This window comes from Cryptomeria japonica, chromosome 9 (genome assembly GCF_030272615.1).
Source record: "Cryptomeria japonica chromosome 9, Sugi_1.0, whole genome shotgun sequence".
Lineage (NCBI taxonomy): Eukaryota > Viridiplantae > Streptophyta > Pinopsida > Cupressales > Cupressaceae > Cryptomeria > Cryptomeria japonica.
Genome location: NC_081413.1, coordinates 424,359,726 through 424,379,813, shown reverse-complemented (window position 1 = coordinate 424,379,813; position 20,088 = coordinate 424,359,726). Strand labels below are relative to the sequence as shown.

Here is a 20,088-nt window from a genome sequence, read left to right as displayed (position 1 = left end):
TCTAGCTCTACAATCATTTTTAATGTCCTTATCCAATCCTGCTAGAGGAGGATTGTCAGATGCTGGATTATGAGGTGTATATCCTTTCTCAGTGATCTCCCAAATCTCCTTGCCAAGACATCTCAGATGAGTCTCCATCTGAATCTTCCATACTCTGTAATTTGTTCCATCAAACTATTAGATGCCATAGGATCTTCCTCAAGCGGTTAAGCTTCTGCAGATAGGACCAGACTTTCATACCAATTGTTAGACATGTCAGAAAACTGGTGGACAACTGAGAGGGAGGGGGGGTGAATCAGTTGTCAACAGATTATAGAACTTTAAGCATTAAAAACTTATTATCGAAATACATAAACCAAATATCGGAATAGTAGATATAATAGTTAAGCAGAAAAATAAACCATAGAACATTTACCAACCATCCACAAAAAATAACACCAAGTTTGTACATGGAAAACCCGATAAAAGGAAAAACCACAGTGGGAAGACTACCCACAATCAAATAATACTTTTGCAGTAAGTATGTGATTGCAAAAAGAGGGACCTGCACATGCAGGAAGCCCAACAACGTAGAGTGCATTGCTCATTACAAAAGGAGCATCACTGACTACAAAATAAATCCAGACTGCAATCTGGAAAGAAGAGTGAACTGCAAGAAATATCGTCTCCTATGCTTGAGTACAGTTCCAGTTAAACTCAGTACCGCAGGTCTTAAACCTCTTTCACCAACCCAATTTGATCACCTATGATCGACCAAAACCTTTGCATATGATTACAACCTTATTCACACACAGATAGTCCTAAAACCTTAAACCCATCACCATGATCATAACATGATCTAGAAAGAGATCTTACATCATATTTATACCAACCCGAGACCTAAACAATTAGGTCGGCCACCTAAAGGATAATACAATAAATTCATAATATAAACCCACAATCCAATGATCAACCAAGTCGGCCTAAGACCGAAACAACATAATCCAATCAATAAATCCAACCGGTAACGCATCGGGATCATCTAGCAACATGTTACATAAACTGGTCCATAACCTAGCAGAATAAGATAGCATTAGGTCCGGTCCTAAATGCAACACCATCGATCAACATGAACATGAACAAGATAACCAACAACATCCCGAAAGCCATCTAGAAGCCACACCAACACCACTTATCAAATGCATCAAAAGATCTTCAACAAAAATCTGTCGGTAAAACCCTTACCGGTGACCAAAAGGCTTACTAGAACAAATGATAGCTCCCAAGTCATCAAATCTTGAACCAACTAATCATGATACACATCTGAATAACATGAATGACATATCCAAACCAATTCCACAAACCGAAGCATACCGAATCAATATCATAATCAACTGCTCTACCGAAACCTACCGGAAGCCAGTAAACAACCAAAACAGTCGTTCTTGTCATCAATGACAAAACATCAATGCAAACACATAATCAATTCCTCCAATTTTCCAGCAACTTAACTGCTTGAGGAAGGTCCAGGAGATTGATTCAACGGATTCCGGTTTTTAGAGACAACTCAGTGTGGCACTTGAGGATCTTGATGTAGATAGAAATGAGATCTGTACCTTGAAGAAAAACCTAAATGCTGCTGATGATTTCATTAATGACTTGAAAGATCAAGCAGATATCTCTAGAGAAAAGAAGGAATTGATGGACAAGTTGAAGGAGAAAGATGATCAGATCATGGAATACCAAGATAAAATTGATGAAGTTAGCAAGTTTGAGAGAGAGAATGTTGCTTTGAAGAATGAGATGCAATCCATTGTGATGAGGCTGACTAAGGAGATTGAGGACTGGAAGAAAAATTGAGTCTGGCACAATCATTGAAGGAAAGAGCAGATGAATGCTTCAGGCTTACCTATGAGAATGATTAGTTGAAGCTTGAGTTGACACAGTCAAAGAATAATGGTCAAGAACTTGAAAGACAGATTGCTACCTTAAGGGATGAACTTGCTACTACTAATGAATACAAAGCCAAATTCAAAGATACCTCAACAAGGCTTGATGAGATGCTGAAGAGTTAGAGGCATGGAAAGGATATTCAAGGACTTGGATTTGAGAAAGGTGAATCCTTCGGATTTGGACAAGGTAATGCTAAACCTGATCAAAAGAAGAGCAAGAACCCTCCGGTAAGACAACCTAATGCTCATAAATTCAATGGTAGATGTTTTACTTGCAATAAGTTTGGTCATATGAAGAATCAATGCAGAAGTAGGATGAATAATGAAATGAACAACATGAATAATGTTCCTACTTTTACCAGTCGGTGTTTCATATGCAATAATTTTGGACATAAGTCAAATATGTGTAGAATAGTAATGAATAACTTCCAGAACAAGAGATGCTATGCTTGTGGGATGTTTGGACATATCTCTAATCAATGCAAGACAAGGCCAAATTAGATGAACTTCAGACCTATGCAAAATAATGTTGTTTGTCGTGCATGCAACAAAACCAATCACATTGCAAAGTACTGCAGAAGCAATAATATTGTTCTGGTAGACAAGAACAAATCAAATGAGAAGGGAAAAGTGAAGATAGAAGAGATCAAAGACAAACATGAGAAGATGTGGGTTAGAAAAGATGAATCCAAAACTAACAATGGCTCTGCACCCGAATCCGATGCAAGATCCTCATCCGATAACTAGGGCTTTATGCCTTAGGGGGAGCTTTTCATGCAGATTCTAAGAACCCCCTCTTCAGTGGTATACAATTGATTCCAGAAGGTTGTAGAAGGCTTAAATCACATGTGTAGATGATATCTGGAAGTCTCGGAGAGGATTGGGTGCTCTAGTATGTGACTTCATGAAAATCATGGTAACCAGTTGCTGCATTTATTATAGTGGAAAGTTAGGTTTTCTAAGGAAAAAAGTGCATTTCAAAGTTTCATTTTTCACAATACGATCAAGCGAACAGTGCAAAGAAGCAAAGCAAAGTGATTTGGCAATTTCAACAACAATTTCAACGACTCCAAAGCAAATTTCAGTGCCTGGTTGTGAATCAAGGTATTTATCCGTTCAAGCTTTCTGTTTTCGCGAACCCTAGCATTTGAAATGGCTTCAACTTCTGGTGTTGCTACCCCTTTGGTGGTCGAGATTAAGGACAGGATCCGACCTATTTTCAAGAAACACCCTTTCAAGTGGGTTAAGGATGATTTGGAAGGTGCATTTCATCTGTGTCGTACTGCGTGCTTCATAATGAAGATATTAGAGCCTATATCCACTGTGATCTCAAGGAGCTTGGAAATGCAGACATGCTGGACTTGTACAACAAACATTTGGCTGACGGTTTGGGAAATCTCAAACCCGAGTACGATGTGCTTCAAGATAAGGGTTTTTCGCAGTTTGTTCATTTTCTGTTGTTTGACGAAGCAGAGTGGATCCGATATATTCTTAGCTGTGTTCATGATGAGTTCATATGGCTTGATAGACCGCACAAGATTACCAAACAGGCGATTCAAATTATGACATGCCTAGTAGAAACCAGTGAGGTGCCCAGCTTGAGGAAAGTATCAAATGAGATGGTGATAACCACCACTGGCTCCAAATTTGACAGTAGATCGATGACCATAAACGACATTCTGGAGAATGATGTGAAATTTGCATCGATGGTAGTCGGTTACAAGGTTTACCAGTCAAGCAGGTACAACTTTGTCTCTGGTACTGCCATCTACTCTGCATATCAGATGCTGAAATAAGACAAAAGGTATGACTAGTGTTCAGCCCTCCTGAATGAATTGTTGAGCAATTTGAAGAAGATTAAGCAAGATAAAAAGCACACATTCAAATATGGGAGACTTCTTATTTGCTTGGCTTTATACTTCCTAAATGAAAAACCTGATGTGAAAGGAAAGGTCCAATGGGCCTATGATAGACTGGTGGCCATGCAGATTAAAGAGGGATTATGGGGAGTTGGAGATACAACAATGAGAATATTTGCTCTCTGGGGATACTTTAAATCTTTCCAAGCAGCAATGAAAAGCAGAGAGAGGATCCCTAAAAAGATTGTTGAAAGGTATGAGCAAACCATATGCTTCATGGTTGAAAAGGATCAGTGTCTGATGGAAGCTGTGGAACCCTGAAAAGTGTGGATCATGCCCATGGGGTATGAAGGTGACTCTGTCACTCTTGAAGCATATGCCCAACACCTTCAAAGTCAATCATTGGATCCTAAGGAAGGGAGATTTGGTACTTTCAAGGAGAAGGACCTCAGTTTACATATACAATTCACCGCACTTGCCCAAAAAAGGAAGGTTACTAAGATGGTTGAGGAGGTGGCAGTCCAGATGGGTTTCACCCAGGAGGAGGTGAAGAAAGCAAGGGAAATTTATGCACAAAAAGAGGCCAAAGAGGAAACCAAGAAACCCAAGGTTGATCTGGTTCCCTCCAAGGTCAAACCTAAAGAGACTAAGTCTGCTCCTACTCTGGTGACACAATTTGCAAGACTCAGCCCATCCGAGAAAGGTGTGTTGAAGCAGAAAGAAAAGCCTAAAAGGACCTATGTTGTAGTATCTCTGGTAGCTTTTGAAACAAAGTCTGAGGAGGAAGCAAGAAATGCGAAGAAGAAAGGAGAATTTGTCAGAGTGGTGAGGAAGCCTGAATCCGATGGAGCCCAACAAATCAAGAAGGCAAAATCAGATCATGTTCCTACCGGTAGGCCTAAGAGAGAAAGAAAAGTCAAGATTCAACCTAAGCAAGGTAAATCTGAATTTGTTCCCTCATTGACAACACATCAGTTAATTGGTGAAATAAATATAGATGGCAATCTAAAGAATATTGGAGTTTGTTATGCTAATCTGAATGAGGTTGACAAGAGAAAGGTTGAGGAAGTAGTTGCATTATATTTACACAATTTTAGCAAGACATTAATTGAGATGGAGAAGACCATTCCTAAGGATTTGTACAACAAACAAGATTGACAAGGAGATGAAGGAGAAGCTAATAAATGTTTGCACCTGTATTACTCATGATGAAGCCAAGAGGTTGATTGAGGAGGCAAACAAGGAGTTTCGAAGCAAGAACAAAGTTAACAATTTAATGATTGGAAACGTGGAAGAGTTGAGGAAAGAGACAGAGGATATATGGAGAAAGATAATTCAGAATGACCCTTTGTACAAGGATGCATTCAAACTCTGTCAGCCGGAAGAGAAGCAAGGTGTTTCCGGAAGTTAGTATCTTGAAACTCAGTCTGAGGATCATCCTGAAGATCAAGGTAACACTACACTTGATGCTGAGACAGGTGATACTCCTCCGATGGTGGACAACTCTACAACCCCTATGATCCAATAGGTTGATACTGCACCAAGTGGCAACATCGGTGCAAAAGATAAAGGGGATGAGATAGAAAAGAAGGATGTTGAGAGTGCAGAGGTTAGGGTTGCTGAGGTTGACAAAGACAAAGGTATAATTGATCCGACAATTGTCACTCCTCCGGTTACAGGGACCCCACCCCAGATCCCAATAAATCTTTGATGGTTCGCTAAACCTTGGAAAGATGTCTCATGCAGAGAAGCTTATACTCACAGCTGCTATGCAAGCCCAGGCTAGCCAAGATTGGTGAAGTCTGAATCCAAGGATAAAAACCTAATTTTGATGTCAGTGGATGTTTTGCAGAAGGTGGCTCCAAGTGTACAGTTAGATTCGAATAACAACCCCTCTGGTAAATTGTTGTAATTAATTAATAGTGTAAATACAAGTTTTGATTATTTGGAGAAAACTGCTCCTCAGAAAGTTTTGGATAAATTTAAGGATGTTAGGATACAAACATTCTAGAAGATGATTGAAAATGATAGAGTGAGATTAAATAAGAGTTTGTAGATTATTTCTGACACATTGTCAAAAGCTGATAAATTGTACAAATCTTGCCTAATTTTGCCTAAATTCATTGTAGATATAGACAAGCATATACCTGTGTTTGCCAAGGCAAGCTTGCTAGCATTTCACAGTCCTTTGATCGAAATGTAACTTTAACCAGAAGTGTTGAAGGGCAAATTATAGCTCTAAATGATAAGATCTCAAACCTCCAAGCAAACAAGGACAAAATTTTGAGAAAAGTAGGTGAACTCTGGAACCTGATTGCCCCTCGGTTGGACACTATGTTGAGTAACAAGGTAGATTGCATGAAGGAGATGGACCGACCTGTGTCATCTAACCTTAAGAGAATTAGAGATTCATGCCACTGTATTTAGTGCATTCATCACAGTTTTGGAAAACTTGAAGAGCGGGTGGGATACACACCTAGGATTTTTGATGACTATTTATACTGACATCTTCAAGTACTTGTAAATTTTTGGTGCATATCTTTGTATATAAATTTTGGACAATACACCATCTTTGGCATTGCTATCAAAGGGGGAGAGGAACGGTGAAAAATGTACAATGTTGAAGAGTGGAATTCTGTGTCTAAGGGGGATCCTTAGAAATTCATTTGATTCTTTTGAACTGGTGTACAATGCTCAACACTTAGTCATTTTTCACGATTGTTGCCATCAATGCCAAAGGGGGAGATTGTTGGCAATTGACACTCATCCGATGGTTTTTGGTGGTTTCCGGTGGCTAATTATTGGTTTAGGGTTGTCATTGATGGCAACTCTTCATAGAGATTCAATCCGGTGGTCGTAATTCTTCTTATCCAGAAGCGGGTGTTAACCGGTAGCTGATTAATTGGTATTTTAGGAAGAACATAGCAGTTTTGGGTCTGGAAGCTTTCCGGTGATTGCGGTGCATTAAAGCGTGTTTGGGATGATTGGGCCAATATAGACACATCATTTTATTCTTGTTTTGGTGATCCGCATTTAACCTTTGTGATCCGGTCAAGCCGACATGTGACTATACGTTACACTAGCAGGCCGACATGATGTATGACCTATTTTGTGGTTGCCGGTATATAAGTTTGGTGTGGATGATCTTTTGGGGGTATGATGCGATTGTATGTGAGCGAGAGGTGATCAAGAATCCATTTTGGCACAGTTTCTCGTGCACATTCTTGATCTAGTAGCTGACTGAGATTGAGAACAAGGCAGAGTAGAGAATGTGCTTCAGTCAGTGTATTTAGCACTCAACCAGAACTCACCCAGGCATAGTAGATGCTATTTCAAAGTTTAAACATTGTAAATCATCATTGTAATTATCTTGTAAGTCAGTGAGACTTCCCTGAGGGTTGTAGCTTTCCGGGTTATTGTAATTGAGCAGTGAGCTCTAGGCAGTGTGCCTGAATGCTTGTGCATTCCCATTTTGTAATATTGTTTTCCTATTGGCCATAGTGGAATAATATTGCGGGTTCAAATCCTACCGTGGTTTTTCCCATTTGGATTTCCACATAAAAATACCGATGTTATGATCTTGTGGTTGTTTGTTTCATGTTTTTGTATTTCAGTTTTAAGTGTTTGCATCTGGTGGTTTAAAGTTAAGTTTGAAAATCTGCTAACCGGTAGATCACTGATTCACCCCCCCTTCTCAGTGATCCCTGATTCCAACACAAACATCTGGTATGCTTCTTTCATGAGCTAGGACACCTGCCAAATTAGTTGAAAACCTAGCAATTTTCCTTGATTCAAGCTAAAACCTTAAGCCTACGTGAGACTCTAACAACTTATACTCTTCAAAATGAGGCTCCCTTCATTAGATGTACATGGTTTTAGAAAATTCAAAACTCAGAAATGTGACTTTAGACATTTGATATTACAAGGGCCATGCCACTACTAGACCTTTTAACAACTAATTTAAAACCCTAAAGACTTATTAAGGGCCATGTACAACATTTCAAGATGATCAAACACTTTTATAGACACCTATGAGAGTATTTAACTGCAAAAGACTAAAATAAGTCAACATTGCAATAAAGTGTCATTATCAATGATATCTATTAATGAAGCCATTCAGGTGGCATTAACAACCAGGATATCCCCCTAACTATTGAATATTGCATATACTTTGCATTTTCAGCTTTAAACATGAGCTTATATAAGCATATAGAAAGAATTGCAATGGGGTCTTGTTATCCTCTATTGTTGCAATTGTTCATGAAAAAAATTGAAAAAATCGCTACAAATTCTAACCCTTTTAAATCGAAGTAGTTGTTTTGCTATATTGATGATACATAACCAAACTAGGCCTGTTTCAAGAAAGTTTGGAAGAAATTTGACCTCAATCCTAAGTTAAAGGCAATCAAGTTCACAATCAAAGGGAAACCGAATGGTTCCTTTGACCACCAAATATATAGAAAGAGGACCATACATATCTCTATCTTTAAGAGAAGTTGCAGAACCATCCATTCAAAAAGCTTTGTCAATAAGTAGATTCAAAACTGAATCATCTAAATTAAGAGATGGGTGACTATAGAGAGGGACCAAGCAACATCAGTCTTTCAAAAGGCTGGCCGGAAGACCAAGTACATGAAAACATAAAGGGATGGATATCAAATATTTGTCTCTTGTGCTGTATAGGACACTGCGCCAAAACCCTAAAGAAGCAATATTAAGAATACATTTGGCACTTCTAATACCGATAGGAGCATGCTTGATTCAACTAAGGCTCCATGCAACCTACAACTACAAAAGGGGGAAAACTATCGCTTAAACGAGACATGAAATTCAGTACCTATTAGGATTAAAGAGCATTGCACTTAAAATGCGTATTCCATAACCGTTAACAACACACAGTCCACCTGAAAACTATAAATTTTCATATATAATATAAGCCCAAACGGCAAACCTAATATAAAAACGACACAATAGAATAAATCTAGGCAAAATGACCTTGGAAAAAAACTAAAGGCGGGAAGATGTAAAAAACGACTGAGAAATACCCTTCTCATTGAATCCAAGCATTGCTTTTATTGTAAGCCCTTTTCTAACATTTCGTACTGGCTCAAGAACTTCCAATTTCCTCCAAGCATTCCTCTCCTTTTGCTTTCTATTTCTTCTTCCTCTACTTTTACATTTCAGAACTGTGCAGGCACAATCCAATATCATGAGAATTGTTTCATGAAACAAGGCTTCTAACAAATCTTACATCACTATATATCCAGGCAGTGATGGATGTTATAAAATATCAGTTCATCAATTCAAATGCATGGAGCATGGTCTAGTTGTTCAAATGCTTGGAAATAACATATTTTCAGAAACTGAAAATCACTGCAAGCCTACCACCTTGCACACCTGTGTTTATAGCTTGCTTCACTTAGAATCACCAATAGTCTCCACAGGAACATTTTCCATGTTTGAAATGATGGAAACGGTTTGCATCTCTTACAACTATTTCTCTTTCAACAATCTTGGAGATAATCTTGGTTGCAGTGTGGCAGTCACCACATACTCTAAGGTTCTTAACAATTTTAATAGTTGTTCCAGGGGATGTGTTTAACAATCCAAAGGCAATTGCCAACTTCTCGCTATGGTGACAGAGAATTAATTCCTTTTCCTCATCCTCAACATCATTTAATACAGGTCTTGTATCCATGACATACCCTGCTGCTTTCATCTCCCAAGACAATTTTTCCAACTTTGCATAGATCTCTTGTATTTGTGGGTGTGATTTGTCTCCTACACTAAAAACATTTATTGTTTTATGGACTTCGATCCAACTACATCCAGGTGTTTTCTTATTTCCTGTATTTTTCATTAATTTTCTTACCTTCTGAACATCAGCCCACCTTCCCACTTCTGCATAAATGTTTGATAGGAGAACATAAGGTGCAGCATTTTTCAGATCCAACTCCAAAAGAAGTATTGCCACAAATTCTCCTAGACCTAAATTCTTATGTGATCTACAAGCACCGAGCAAACACACCCAGACAACCGGATCAGGTTTTATTGGCATTTTAATGGTGAAATTTAGTGCTTCCTCAAGATAGTCAGCACGACCAAGAAGGTCAACCATGCATACATAGTGATCCATACTAGGTAAAATGCAATAAGTGTATCTCATATGATTGAAGTATGTACATCCCTCATCTACCAGGCCTGCATGGCTGCATGCAAATAATATACCAACAAAGCTTACATGGTCAAGCTCGACTCCAGAGCGCCTCATTAGTTCAAAAAGTTTGGAGGCATCCTCACTATAGCCATGCATTGCGTATCCTGAAATCATTGCATTCCATGAGGCCACATCCGGATGGTCTATGTTATCAAACAAATCACGTGCCTTCTGTATGCTGCCACATTTTGCATACATGTCTATCAGAGCATTCACAACTACAATATCTGATAAAAACATACTTTCAATAATCTTTTGATGGATTTCCATACCCCGTTCCAGAGCTCCGAGTTTGGCAAAAGCTGGGAGGATGCTTGCAAACATAGATGAGTCTGGTTTTACACCAGCCAATTGCATTTGCTTAAAAATATCTACTGCTTTTTCAACAAGTCCATTTTGGACATATCCAGCAGCGATTGCTGTCAACGAAATCACATCCTGTTGAGGCATTTTGTTGAACAATTGGCATGCCTTCTGCATGCTTCCACATTTTGCGTACATGTCTATCAAGGCGGTCGTAACTACATCATCTGGCATCAATCCACTTTTAAATACTTTTTGATGGATTTTCATACCTTGTTCTAGAGCTCCAAGTCTGGCACAAGCTGGGAGGATACTGGAAAAGGTTGACAAATCCAGCTTCATGCCTGAGATTTGCATTCGCTTAAAAATCTCTAACGCTTTTTCAACGAGCCCATTTTGTACATATCCGAAAACCATCGTATTCCAGGAGACTACATTCCGCTGAGACATCCCAATAAACAATTTGTATGCCTTTTGTATCTTTCCACACTTTGCGTACATGTCTATCAGGGAATTCACAACAGTAACATCTGAAAAGAAACCCATTTCAGTTATTTTCTGATGGATTTCCATACCCTGTTCCAGAGCTCCAATTTTGGCACACGATGGAAGGACACTGGCAAAGGTTGACGAATCTGGCTTTATACCCACCAATTGCATTTGGTTAAGCATCTGCCAAGCTATTTCAGCAAACCCCATTTTTGCATAACCTGCAATCATGGTATTCCACGAGACTGCATTTCGAAGACGCATTTTCTCAAACAAATTGTGTGCCTTCCGCAGGCTTCCACATTTTACATACATGTCTACAAGTGCGGTCACTACTACAACATCCAACACGAATCCATTTTCAATTATAGTCTGATGAATCTCCATACCATGTTTCAAATCTCCCATTTTGGCGCACGCTGGAAGCATGCTGGTGAAGGTTGCTGAGTTCGGTTTCACACCTTCCAATTGCATTTCCTTATACAGCTCCAAGGCTTTCCCAACAAGCCCATTTTGGGCATATCCAGCAATAATTGCAGTCCATGACACTACATCCTGTCCAGGCATCTCTTTAAAAATCCTTAAAGCCTCATCAAGAATACCATTATGAGCATATCCAGTAATCATGGCAGTCCACGAGATCACGTTTGCATTATTCATTTTCTCAAACACTTCGCGTGATTTCTCTATGCTTCCGCATTTTGCATACATATCTATCAGGGTATTCATCACAATAACGTTTGATTGAAGTCCATATCGAATGATCTTTCCATGGATCTGCAGACCATGGTTTACAGATAACATGCTGGCACATACAGGAATAACGGCGGAGAAGGTAAACTGATCAGGTTGGACAGCTGTTGGTTGCATTTGATGAAACAGTTTCAACGCCTGTTGAGGAAAGCCATGCCTTCTGTGAGCTGCAATCATCACATTCCATGAGAAGACGTCTGGTGCAGTCATCTTCTCAAAAACTTGGCAAGCATCCACCAAACTTCCGCACTTGTCATACATGTTGATAACTGCATTTTGTAAAAATGTGTTTGTGGAGAATGTAATACCTCTTCCATTGATGTGAGAATGGATTTGCTTACCCTCTGCAAGGGCTTTCTTAGAAACGCAAGAGTTCAACAGATGAAGATATGTAGAAGATTCTACAGCAGTGTTGTGGGTAGTAAGCAGGATGTCTATTGCTTCTTTCAAGCGACCCTCTCCACAGAGTACTCTGATTTTGGGATTGAGATTGACAATGGATGACATTTTACTATCGAGTTTGGGGAGATTTCTTGGGTTTGATTATCATTTCTGAAACTTGGGATTATGTCCATTTCTTTTTCTTGCAGATTTTACATTGATATAAATCAATGTCAGCATGGCAAACTCAATTCCGAACAGTTTAAGACAAAAAATATTACTAGCAGCACTCGCATCTTGGAAGGCATAAAAGGCCTCAATTTGACGACTTACAATATTAATATATACTTTAATATAAAATAAAATTATATATAAAGATATCTATAATTAAGTTTAATATTTATATATAAATCAAATATTTATCATATTAATCTTACTTAAATTTTAATGGTCTATCCAAAATCTCTGTTACGTAATAATTTTAAAAAATTGATTGTATTTTAATATAAAAAATTTTAAATATAGTCATACGAATATGGAATCTAGATCTTAGTACCAATAAATATAAGTAGACATATTTGTAGTGTTTTGGCGAAAATTTTGGATCATATTTTTTTTAACCAAATTTAAGAATTTAAATAAACTAGTAAAAGCATCTAAAGGTGATATAAATGATGGGCAAACACATATAATTAGTTTTATTGGTTAAATACTACACCTGTTTAGCAAAATCACTTCATAAAGTGCTTGGCCAATACATTTATTTATATATGTGCGTATCAACCATTTGATAATGCTCTTAGATGCTTCTACTAGTTTAATTTGGGTGGATCCAATGCATTCTTCAATTCACATATTCAATAATTAAAAAAAATCTTTAGAGGACATATGAGAATAAAAGGATGAAACGTGTGGCAAAACAATAGAGATGGAGTAAAAATTGTTTTCATGTGAGGGAATATTTCTATCTCAACAAAATTTAAATGTAATTTTATAAATAAAAAAATAGTGTTTGAGGAAAGAGGATGTTTTAAAAAAAATTATTTGACAAAGGAATATTAATTCTAAGAATATTCATAAACTTGTTTTGCTAGTAAGAAATAAAGAACAACACTTGACATATGACAAGAATGAACTCAATATAACTATTTAAATTAGTTTAATATATGAAATAAACACAATTTGACAAAAGTACAAATGCATAATAGATTTGTGATATACATATTCTTATATGAACATTTATTTATCATAAACCATAATATTTAAGTTATCAAGAATACACTGAATTGTATTTGAGTTATGGCTACTATACCATACCTCATCTATAGTGTCCACCCTTGATTTGACCTATTTTGACTAGAGTTGACTTTTATATTATGATTGATAGACTTATCTAGACTATATTCGACGATTTGGATGATGATTACTCATGTGCTTCAGTTATTATTATTGATGTTAGACACCATTGGACATATGTTATTTTGATGATCTATATGGATGTTGGTACTATCATGATTGATCATGTAATTTGATGATATATGTACTTGATGGATTTTATATGCTCACTATGTGATGGATTATTGATAGATTAGATTTATCATGGTTTTGATGATGATTACGATTACGATTACGCTAACCCTACTTCATGATTGCATTTGATGAGATGTTTATGAGATGTGTTCGACTATTGTTTGACTATCTTTGTGATAGAGATGATTCCACATCACTCATTGTGAGCGGGATGTGTCGTCGCGATTCTCTTGCTTGTTCTATATATATATATATATATATATATATATATATATGTTGTATTGTCATTTTGTGGTTGCAAGACTTTGCAGTTATCAGACATCGACTCCACCTGACTTCACGGGTCTGAGCGTGTCTTTAGTTCCAATGGCTTATGTGGTTCGGAGATGACATGAGTTCCCTTCACATACTCTAGGTCTAAGTTGTTCACCATGAGTAGTCAGCGTCTTGGTATAATTTGCCATGTCAGTTAGTAAGCTTGGTTTTCTTGGTATTGTGAGTTCAATTTATATTGGTTGATTTACTTGATTATGTTAGAGTAATTATGTGGCTCTTGATGTGTGGTTTTACATTTAGTAATGTTTATTTTAATGTATTTAATTTATTAATTTTGAATATTTAATTATTTGGCATTTATATTTATTTGATAATTAACGTTTATTGATTTTATGATTATTTAATATTTGATAAGCCTTATTGTTGTTTAATATTTATTTTATATTTATGATTTAATCTTTAATGGTATTTGATTATTTAATTATTTATTTGACTTTCTATGGTTTAGTATTTATTTGATATCTTATATTTATTTGGTTCTTTATTTTATTTTATTAGCTTTTGGTTTATTTAATTTTAATCCCCATTTGGATTATTTATTTATAGCTTATGTTTATTTAATAGTTTGAATTTTATTTCCTAAGTGGGGTGTATGAACACATTTAATTAAAATCATAATAATACATTCCCACTTAGCTGGATAAATATATTTTATATTTACTATACCTATCCTTTACTCTCACTGGTTAAATTCAAAATGGGAGAATAAATTATAATATATGGCGGGTTGGTAAAATATATTCTAAAATGGAATATTTTGATTGGCCGAGATTGAGGCTAGGGTTTTTGGTTATTGTTGTTTTTTATTTTCATTCCCATGATGGTTTTCGAGTTGGCTATTCTATGGAAATTTTTCCAGCAAGCATTCTTCCGTGATTTTGGATTTCTTTTACTCTTGGCTGGAGCTTTGTTGGATTTTGGTTTGGCTTTGTGGGAGTTCTTCTTCAACTTCATTCTATCACTTTATTGCAGGTTGGAGTTCTTTTACTTTTGCATTTTGATTTTAATGGTTTCTTTGTGTATGCATTTTGTCTGCAAGTGTATTGGGCTTGGGTTGAAATAGTATGATATTTTATGGTTTAAATATTGTTGGAGATTAATATTTGGGGAGGAAACCCTATATTATTTGGGATTTTATATAATTGTTGGGAATAAATTTTTGGTTGTCTGGGAATGCCATTTCATGACTTTGTCAGATTTTCTGTATGAGATTGGGTTGTTGAATCTCTTGTTTTGTATGAGAGTTTGTATGGATATCTTTCCCCTTTGTGAGTCCTTCAGTCTGAGAGTGTTTGGATTTGGTTTCATTGGTTTTTCTGTGAGTTTGAAGTGGTTCTGTATGCATTTTGCCATGAAGAAATTTTGGTTGGATCTTGAGTTATAGTCTAAATTTATTTACCTTGTTTATACCTATGTATTCCTTGTTTCTAGGCATCTCTATTCATGTGTTTTTCGAGCCCCTTTGTTTAAGTTTGGAATTTATTTCTCTGCTGTAAGTTTTCTGACTTTTTCTGTTTGAAATATGTAAATGCATTATTTTCAGTGAAAGCATTGTTTAAATGTGTAAAAGCATTGTCTAAATATGTAAAAGAACTGTTTTGTATTGTGTTTCTGCTGTTTTGCACAACAAGCGTTGTCTCAAAAGGTGTAAGCGCGAATATGGGAATGCATGCGCTGTCTTAGGATATGTATGCGTGATTCTGGAAATGTTTGCACCGTCCTACGAGATGAAAGTGTTGTTCTATTAGACAGAAGCGTTGTTCTATGAGATAAAAGTGCTAAAATGTATGTGTTATGTGTTTTCTCAGTTTTGGTCATTTTTGAGGTATTGTCTCGAGTTGATTTTTGTACCAGAGGCTTTATTTCAGGTCTGCTAGTATTTTCCAGTTTTGGGTTTGATCAATTTTGATGTATTTTGATGGTTTAAGTATATTTATTTCTTTATGCCATTGTGGATTTTATGGATCCTCTTCCATGTTGATAAGATATGGACCTTATTTGAGATGATTAAAATACTATTTTGGACCAGCAAGTGAGTTGGCCTTGCTGTGATGTTATCTTTTATTTGATGGCAAATTTTGATGGTTTGATAAGCCCTTGTTTATTGTTGGCCAAGAGGCTCATTTTTCTATATTGATGTTGTTGTAGCCTAGCATATGTTGTGAGAGTATGTGTGGAAGTTATTGGCTATATTGAGTGTTATTTTCATGTGTTTATTTTGGTTAGACCCTCTTGTTATTTATTGTTGGGCTATGTTAGGGGGAGTGGGCTTCCTTGTGATGATGGGGGTCACGAGACATAGGCTTGCATGAGGTTCCTTGTAAGGATGCATGAAGTCTAGACCACTAGGGCACATTGAAGTTTTACCATGATTTGTAAATAAGTGATAACCTAATAATTGATGGGTTAGGTAGCTAGATTAATTAATAAGATGATAAATTGATTTAAGCCTCATGACTTAGTCCTAGGGAGGATGTTTTAGGATAAGCATGAGAAGGTCGTGAAGACGGTAAGCTAATCTCTCGTAGTCTCTCATAGGTTGAGATGGCTCCACATGTCCATCAGGCTAGTGCCTTATGTTATTATGTTTTGAGGATGGCATGTGATGACACTCCACTCCTATATGTGTTCCCCTTATGATTTATGATTATGCTTATTGGATGCATTTATGTCTTGATGAGTTTTATGCCTCTGGGAGTTTATTCTTATAGTATTGTGTGAGTTATTGCTTGAGAGTCCTTGTGTGGTTAGTCTCTTTGGTTAGAGTGTCAGCTTAGGTTTATAGTGTGTGTTGGGACCTTGTGTCACCTCTTAGCACGAGGGGTGGTTCCTTTGGTTCCACATGGTCGAGAGGTTGGTGTTTTTTTAGCCATTGGGATGTTCTCTTGGATTCTTCTTATGTGGATATGGATTCTTCTTCACGATGGACTATGGATGTACCTTGTAGTAGATTTATGTAATGGATAAGATGGAATGCATGTAATGTAATATTCTTGTATATAGTAGATGGATTCTTGTAGTAGAAAGAGATATGCTCATGATGTATTTAATGTACTTGTATTTATAAGATTAATTGTAGTTGAAATTAGATAAAGTCATATTTGTAATTATACTATTGTAGAGATATGCTATTATGAATCATGGATATAAGTGGATTATGGTTGGAATAAAATGGATTTGCTCTATGGTTCAGTTGTATTATTTCATGGAATGTTAGGAGGCAAGTTAGAATGTAAATTAATCTTGAAAGAGAAATATTCGTAGATAAGAGATGAATGTGTTAGAAGATGTTAATTGGATTTAGTAAAGATGAATGATTCATATAGATGCATTGGTAGAAAGGAAATTATGTATATCATGAGGAATAAGTAATGTTGTAGGTTGCATATCTCATGGTTACAGAATTAGAATATGATGCATTAAATGAAGATGAAATATACCTATCATGTGTGTAGTATGTTATTATGGTGGTGAATTAAGTAATGATGTTGAAGTACCCTAGGGAAAAGTTAATGATGTTATGTTATTCCCACTTACGTTATTTGATGAAATGAGCAATGATGTATGTTCATATTGGTTAATTGGTAAATGAATGTAAATAGATGGAGATGTTATGTGTTGCATTAGTTGTTATTAGATGTTAATTAAGAAAAAAATTATCTCCATTTGCTTGTTATTGTCTAGTTTCTCAGGGGTAATTTGGCAGGCATTACAACTTGGTATCAAAGCCCATGTTCAACACTGGGTACTCTGGTTTCGATTGAGCCCATTGTGCATTTTAGCATTTAGCATGGGGTAGCCCAACAATTTTTATCCCTATGATTTATTTTCTTGTTATAGTTTCCTTAAATGTTTAGCTTATAGTTCCTTTGCGTTTTTCCTAGATAAGATGCCTGTTAGGGGTAGAGATCGTCATCGTGTTGGTCGCATGGGTACTCATAGGAACCCTCATCCTGAGGTTTCTAAAGAGTCACACCATGAGGAGCAGGAGCAAGAGCAGCCTAGAGATGATGTGATTCCATAGTTGGTGAACGTGCTTTAGGAGCTTCTTGGTCGCCTAGGACCAAGACATGAGGAGAACTAGCAGGAGGGATCTCATCATTCGGAGCATCGGGAGAGAGTGTGTTTGTGTTCTCCTAGGAGGAGAATTGAGGTGGATCAGGAGGCACTTGCAGCTAGTCACATCAGAGATTTTAATAAGACTCACCCTCCTACCTTTGATGGCTTAGGCAGTGGGATGGAGGCAGAGACATGGCTATTGAACATAGGTAGGGTTTTTGCTATGCATCAGTGTAGCAGTAACACCAAGGTGAGATGTGCGAGTTTGCATCTTCATGATTTTGCGATGACATGGTGGCACATGGAGGAACAAAAGCTGCATTTGGACATAGCTATGATATTTTGGGAGTTATTCTTGGAGCGGTTTCATGCTAGATTTCTTTTAGATCATTGGAGGTAGAGGAAGGCCTATGAGCTCCACGATTTGAGATAGCAGAGGATGACTATGGAGCAGTATGAGCGTAGATTCTTCGAGCTTAGGCAGTATGTTGGGTATGCAAATGATGAGCCGATGCTGATTCAACACTTTGTGAGAGGTCTCAGTGATCGTATTAGTGTAGAGGTTCACATGCACAGAACTAAGACCTTGGAGGCAGCTATGGAGAAGGCGAGGTTAGCAGAGGAGAATCTTTCATTAGGATCAGGAGGAGTGACTGGAGGACAAACAATTAGTGCACCTGTTATAGGATCTATGGTGAGAGGACCACATCAATAGTCTTCAGGATATGCTAGGAGCCATCCTTTTTCTTTCCGTGGTGGTTAGCGGTTTAAGAAGAGGTTTTCTCAGGGGCAGAATTTTGCATGAGGTGCCAAATTTCAAGTTGATAGGAGTCACAGTCGTCAGCGTGACAAGAGACCTACTCCTTCTCAACCAACACAGAGTTCTGAGCCAGTGTAGAGTTCTCAGCCAACTTCTAGTAGAGGCAATGTTCAGTAGTGGAGTACAACACCAAGTAGAAGAGTATTTGTTAGGAGAGATTACTTTGCATGTGGACAACCAGGTCACATTGTTGTTCATTGTCCTCAACGTACTTCTCAGATGTCAGGGTAGTAGAAGCCAACTAATTTTGAGCCTACAGTTGGAGATGCAGGCAGGTCTCATCGTGTTTTTGAGGCAGTTGATAACCGTCAGGCTGAGCATCAGACCACCGTTGTAGAGACATCAGGTGTGATAGGTGGTATCTCTTGTTTAGTGTTATTTGATTCTGGAGTGTCAAACTCTTTTATTTCTCCTTTTCTAGTAGAGCGATGCAGGCTTTCTATGGAAAAGAAAGACAATAGGTGTTAGGTAGAGTTAGCTACGGGGTCCAAAGTGGTAGTGGATTCCCTTGTGTTAGTTGTCCTTTAGTTTTAGAAGATTGCCATACTTCTGTGGATCTTCGTGTTATGTCTTTGGGATCTTATGATGTGGTTCTTGGTATGGATTGGCTTGGATCTCACCAAGCGCGGATAGATTCTTGAGGTAAGAGAGTGCAATAGATGGATGATAGTGGGAAGAGTGTGGAGATTGTAGGTATTCAGAGACCTATCTCCCTTCGCATGATTTTCGCTATGCAGATGAAGAGGTATGCACGTAAGGGTTGCCATTTGTTTGCGGTTAGAGTAAAGGATGTGGATGAGGGAGTTAGCTCAGAGGATTTATTGCAACAAAATCCCATTCTTTAGGAGTTTGCAGATGTTTTTCCTACAAGTTGTTGTATGAAATTTCATTCAATCCTACAAGTTTTATAAATCACTGTCAACTAGGCTATGCTATAAATGTTATCAATATGCATGAATGACAAGAGAAGCAAAGAGATAAAGTGGAATAAAATTTTTTTTCCTAGAATTAAGTCTTTAAAAATCTTTCAAATGTGTGATTTAATCTAAACTGGCTCTGGGATGATGAACATATATTGATTATATAATAATTTTTGAAAATTTAGATTTGTTAAAACTAAATCTTTTTCAAAAATAATATCTATCAACTTCTTTTATATAATTTTTTTAAATATAAATATATTAATATAAAAATCAATATCATTCTCTAATGATACAATCGTGACTCTACGCACTTGACTGTTGATCTACCTATTTATAAAATGCTCATTACCTATAATTTATAACACACACACATCTTCTCCATCATCGTATCCCTCGTTCCTTTCTTCCCTATTGGCAAAACAAACTACTGTTGTTGTTTCCTCGGGTATGTATAATTCATATAATTCATTAGTCCAAGAGAAGCACC

The 20,088-nt window shown here is 37.0% G+C and overlaps 1 protein-coding gene across 1 annotated transcript; it reads right to left on the bottom strand.

The window, feature by feature from the left end:
- Positions 1 to 8,445: 8,445 nt before the first annotated feature.
- On the bottom strand, positions 8,446 to 12,187 carry LOC131074261 (pentatricopeptide repeat-containing protein At3g26782, mitochondrial-like). Its single transcript, XM_058010849.2, has one exon. It carries the CDS (start codon positions 12,057 to 12,059, stop codon positions 9,216 to 9,218), a length of 2,844 nt encoding a protein of 947 aa, XP_057866832.2. The 5' UTR covers positions 12,060 to 12,187; the 3' UTR covers positions 8,446 to 9,215.
- Between the last annotated feature and the right edge of the window lie 7,901 nt (positions 12,188 to 20,088).